Raw genomic sequence first — 5532 nt, 5'->3', positions numbered from 1 at the left:
GCGAAATCAACTCTCATCGTGAATAATATATTTACAGAGTTTCTGATTCTTTAAAAATTACTGGGTCAGTGACTTGAAATTCAAACTTCAATAGGTATCCTCGCTCATACGAGTAGAAATAATAGAGAGGGAAACTATAGTTTTATAAAAAGCATGTGACTACACAAGAGTTCGCAGCATAATTTAGTACGTCAAAATCCCCTAATTATCACAAATATTCAGCGTACTCGTTTCAGCGCGATATTCACATCTTCAGAGATGAAAATTAATCCATAAACAGTTTCATCTTGATGTGTTTAACTAGAGTCTATACATAACGATAAAACTGTTTGTCCATTAATTATGGCAATATTGTGCTGAAATTAGTAATGTGAAGATTTGTAGTAATTAAGTGATATTTACGTAATAAACTATTTTATGAAAACTGCAGTTCTTCTTCTTCTTCTTCTTCTTCTTCCTTGTGCCTTCCTGTTGGAACGGGGTACGCTTTTTGGTCAATGCGTACTATTTCTTACGAGAAGGTAGTCTGTCATCTCATCTTAAGTGCACAACTGGTAACGCTCTTGTCTTTGTGCTGCCTTTGCTGCCTTTGCGCACGGATTTATGAAGACAGAAATAATTTCAAAACGCGTCATGTGTACTTTGTTATAAACAAATTAATTCTTCAAGCGCTGTATGACATTTTACAAGGCCTAGCCAACTTAACTACAGTTCTACTAACATTTGCTAGGAATGTCGTTAGGCTCGTACGTGACTTTATATCACACCTTTATTACTGTTTTTTAAGGTCCAATGTTTCATGTGAATTTATGTTCTTCCATCTCAGATCTGCCGCCGCAATTTAGGTCTTCCATGCTCTCTCTGTCCTTCGATAATGAGATGATCGGCTGAGCTAATGATTGAGCTGATTGGTACCTGTATGATGCTTCCATACCATCGGAATCATTGTTCTTGGATCTACTCATTGACTGTGTTCACTCCAGCTAGTTGTCAGACCATTGTATTGTTTGTATGGTAGAGCAAAGAGATGTCTAATGATCTTCTCAGTATTTGCATTTCCATGACATGTAAAGAGGGCTCATGTCCATTATAATTATACGGGCTGTTATGCCGTGTTCGGTTGATGAATTCTATGTCAATCCCCAACGTTTCGTCTCCGACTGCGGGAAACATCTTCAAGGGGGTCTGTAGCTCGATGCAAGGTCCTACACACCCACTGGCTCGCTACTTACTGCCGCTAAATTCCGAGTCCGCGCGCTCCAGCGCCGCGGCGTGACGTCACGTGTTTTGAAAACGTCAGTGCCATTGGCCGCTGTCCGTCGCCGCCGATCGCCGTTGCCGTCACTCAGTAGTGGACGGGTGGTACACATCTTCTTAAACACCGGCATCCATATACCGTTTAATTTCACGCCCTCCTCCTTTCGATTGAAATTATTAGGGTGTTTAGCGATTTCGATTGCCTCTCTGTAGAGCCTTTTGTAATATCCGCTTGTGGCCGCTAGCACTTGCGTCTTCTCGAAACGAATATGGTGGTTCTCTGGCTGGAAAGCATGCTCCGCAACAGCTGATCGTTTCGTTTCTCTTCTTCTACAAATTCCCTTGTGCTCTTCCAAACTTTTAGAAAGTTCTTTTAGTGGTACCCACATATTACGAAAGGCTCTACAGGGAGGCAATCGAAATCGCTAAACACCCTAATAATTTCAATCGAAAGGAGGAGGGCGTGAAATTAAACGGTATATGGATGCCGGAGTTAAAGAAGATGTGTACCACCCGTCCACTACTGGGTGATGGCAACGGCGATCGACGGCGACGGACAGCGGCCAATTGCATTGACGTTTTCAAAACACGTGATATCACGCCGCGGCGCGGGAGCGCGCGGACTCGGAATTTAGCGGCAGTCAGTAGCGAGACAGTGGGTGTGTTAGACCTTGCATCGAGCTACAGACCCCCTTGAAGATGTCTCCCGCAGTCGAAGACGAAACGTTGGGGATTGACACAGAATTCATCAACCGACCACGGCATAACAGCCCGGATAATTATAATGGACATGATATTTCCGGACGTGGAAGTCTACATTTTAGTAAAGAGGGCTCAACACTTGTAGGTGAGGGCCAACAATCGGTACCGTATAATGCAGCTGGCCTCACCACCGTGCGGCATATCTTTGATTTGAGGTTCAGGGTGTCCAGAAAAGGACTCCCTGATTTCAAAATTAAATATCTCGAAAACAAAGGTCGATAGAGGAATGCAGTAAACGGTATGTTTATTGTGAAAGCTGTAAGAAGTTTATACAGCAGTTTGAAATAATAGTTACAAAAGCTGCTAACAAATGGCGCTGCAATCGCCATACGTAATGCCTAGTATAAATAGTGATCCGAAGCCCAGTGTGATCAGTTCCACTATTGAAACGTGAAAGGAGGTCAGCGTACCGAAGGAAGAGATTAAAACCATGTACTCCATTGAACAACGCGTTTTTCTGGTGCTAGAGTACCACAGGTTAGAAGAGAGTCCTACGACAACAAGGCGAAGTTTTCAAGCACGAGTTAATGTTCCAAAAGGACCCGATGCAAAAACCATTCGTACGCTCTTCGCAAAATTTCAACGAACAGGCAGCGTAACTGATGATCTAGTGGGGCATGTTGGCCGCAAGCAAACCGCAGTTACGCCAGAAAATATCGCCACAGTTTCTGGAATTATTCAGCGAAATCCAATGTCATCCGTCCGTAGAATTGCACCTGAGACTGGTTTGAAGCGTTCCAGCACGCAGAAAATACTGAGAAAGAGCCTACACATGTTTCCATTCCAAATTCAAACGCACCAGGCCATACCCGTACGAGCTGTGCAACAAAGGGTTGCCTTTGCTAATCAGATGCTCACAATGATTCATAGTGAAGGATTTGATGTTGGCTGCATCTGGTTTACAGATGAAGCACACTTACAAATGAATTGATACGTGAATAAGCAGAACTGGCGATTTTGGGGTTCCGAAAAGCCATATTGGTGTGAAGCGAAACCCCTGTATTCTCCTAAAGTTACTGTGTGGGCTGCAGTATGCAACAGAGGCATTATTGGCCATTTTTTCATTCGAGAAACGGTCACTGATGCACGTTACGTTGCAATTTTGGAACAATTTGTCGCCACACAGCAAGCGTTAGAGGATCGACCAGGTACTGAATGGTTTATGCAAGATGGAGCCCGACCTCATCGGACCGAACAAGTGTTTCGCTTTCTTGAGGAATACTTCGGGAATCGAGTCATTACTTTGGAATATCCCAAATTTACTGGTGCAGGCATGGATTGGCCTCCATATTCGCCGGATTTGACTCCCTGTGACTTTTTGTTGTGGGGCACAGTGAAAGACATGGTCTACCCGAAGCATCCCGCCACGCTGGACGAGCTTGAATCGGCGATCTCTGTGGCATGTGAATCCATTTCGGTTGAGACACTACGAAATGTGATGGCGAATTTCATTCCTCGTTTGCGCCACCTCTGTAGTGCCAATGCTGAACATTTTGAAAACATTGTAATGTGATTGTTTGCAAAGATTGTTTTCATACGATTATTTCACTTATGTATGCTGGGATGAGCTGTACAGCGTACAGCGCCATCTGTTAGCAGCTTTTTTAACTATTATTTCAAACTGCTGTATAAACTTCTTACAGCTTTCACAATAAACATACCGTTTACTGCATTTCTCTAGCGATCTTTGTTTCGTCACAAGCAAAATCTGTGACGTCTCGGAATCAGTGAAAATTTCTGCTGTTTTCGACATAAAATTGTAACCATTAATTTCAGTCGATGGCCACTTACCTTGTACTGGAGCATAGATGTTGAGGTAGAGGCAGTCTTCGCTCTGGTTCTTGAGGTGTGGCAGCAGCCTCTTGAGGTACTCGAGGCGGCCCTTGGGCATCCTCTCGAGGGCCGCCGTCTCATTGCTTATGTCGGGCAGCTTCTGCGGGCAGACGGGGCCCAGCGTGTCGGCGATGCGCACACCTTCCCACGGGGACGGCGTGCGCGTCGGGCTGAAGCGGTTGGAGCGCACGGGCGGCGTCGCGTACGGGATTCCCAGGAACACCTCCACGGGTCGCAGGTGGCGCGCGTGTTCCATGGGCAGCACGAGGCCCTGCAGTTTGCCGTAGCGCGTCTGCACGATGCGCGTCGACATGACGGGCGCCTGGCCCACGCCCAGGACGGGCAGGGGCCCGCCCCCGACACCGACGCCGACGCCGCCGCCCCCGACGACGCCCCCGGGGGCCGGGACGCCCCCGGCTGGGCCCGACAGCTGCCACAGCAGCAGCGCCAGCAGCTGCAACAGGCTCGACCGCGACCCAGCCCGCATCACAGGCGCCGCGCCATACGCCAGCCTGCCCCTGGCTACTAGACCCGCCCGCGGTGCAAATCCCGCCGTTCGCAACCCATTTGATTGTCTCGTGGCAGACACTGGCACAACCGACAACACTCCTCTTCGCGAAGAAAGTACGGGGTAGACCCCTTGACTAATTCACGGTACAAGCTACTTTCGACCGAGAACTTAACGCAGTCCACACGTATCCTAACAGGAACACTTAAAGTGGCTATTATGCCAGATATCCAGCAGTTACTTTCTACTAATTAGGCACCGGTTCAAGACACTGTATACTCTCAGCATGTTTGCGTTGTAAAACGAAGCATAAATTCCTGCTACCATACAAGAACATCTCCGTCAGTCGGAACCGTACGCCCACACACACTTTTCTCAAATGAAACAAAATTCGTACAGCCTGGCATGACACTTCTGCTTTGCACAACGCATGGCAACACAATCCAAAATCTCATCAGTTTCTTGTTTTCAAGCTAAATAATTACAGAGACTTGATGAAATTTGTACTCTGAGCTGAAATCAATAACTAAAAACTGCTGTCTTGCAAAATCACACACAAATTTCACAGTTAGTAACTGCAACAAAATAGAAAATACCAATAACTTTTATCGGGAAATAGGTTGCTGTTCTTTCCTTGCGTACCGAAAACACTAAGGAAATTCTTGGTTTATGAATGCAGTGTTCTAAAAGGCCCCGTGAAACAGGCAGTGCACGTTCGTTTCTTGGTATTAGAGTTTCCATTGAAACTTCAGTCTAATCTCGCCGACACTACTATTACAGTACTTAGTCGACTGCTCTAACATGCTGATACAAAGCGGGGATCGACGGGCCGTCTCATAGCCGGACAACTTCATCGTGTGACCTTCCTTCGCGCTGGTATGCCGGCTAAGGGAGAACTTGATGCAGGGCGAAGGATCTGAGCTCCGGGCAGAGCTTGCGACATTTTGGCCATATTCCACGATGAAGACTCCTTCTCGAGGACAGAAGGGGCAGGCAGTCTCAGCGACCGTGTCTCTTCATGGTATCCTGCAACAAAAGAAACCTAGCGTCAGAATTGTAGCTATTAATGTTTTTTTTTATATAATTTGTCCTTCATTGTCAATATCTACCTACATAGCAAAATTCAGGGAACGAAATGCTAATTACAAATTATACAGGAACCGGACTTCAGT

General features: G+C 46.3%; 1 protein-coding gene across 1 annotated transcript; it reads right to left on the bottom strand.

Moving 5' to 3' along the window:
- Positions 1–415: 415 nt before the first annotated feature.
- Positions 416–4339, bottom strand: LOC126456578 (neuroligin-2-like). The gene is made up of 2 exons (XM_050092325.1): positions 3811–4339; positions 416–468 (listed from the first exon to the last, which is right to left on the bottom strand). Exons 1-2 carry the CDS (start codon positions 4337–4339, stop codon positions 416–418), a joined length of 582 nt encoding a protein of 193 aa, XP_049948282.1.
- Between the last annotated feature and the right edge of the window lie 1193 nt (positions 4340–5532).

This window comes from Schistocerca serialis, chromosome 2 (assembly GCF_023864345.2).
Source record: "Schistocerca serialis cubense isolate TAMUIC-IGC-003099 chromosome 2, iqSchSeri2.2, whole genome shotgun sequence".
NCBI classification, from domain to species: Eukaryota; Metazoa; Arthropoda; class Insecta; order Orthoptera; family Acrididae; genus Schistocerca; species Schistocerca serialis.
This window is presented reverse-complemented; position numbering and strand designations above follow the sequence as displayed.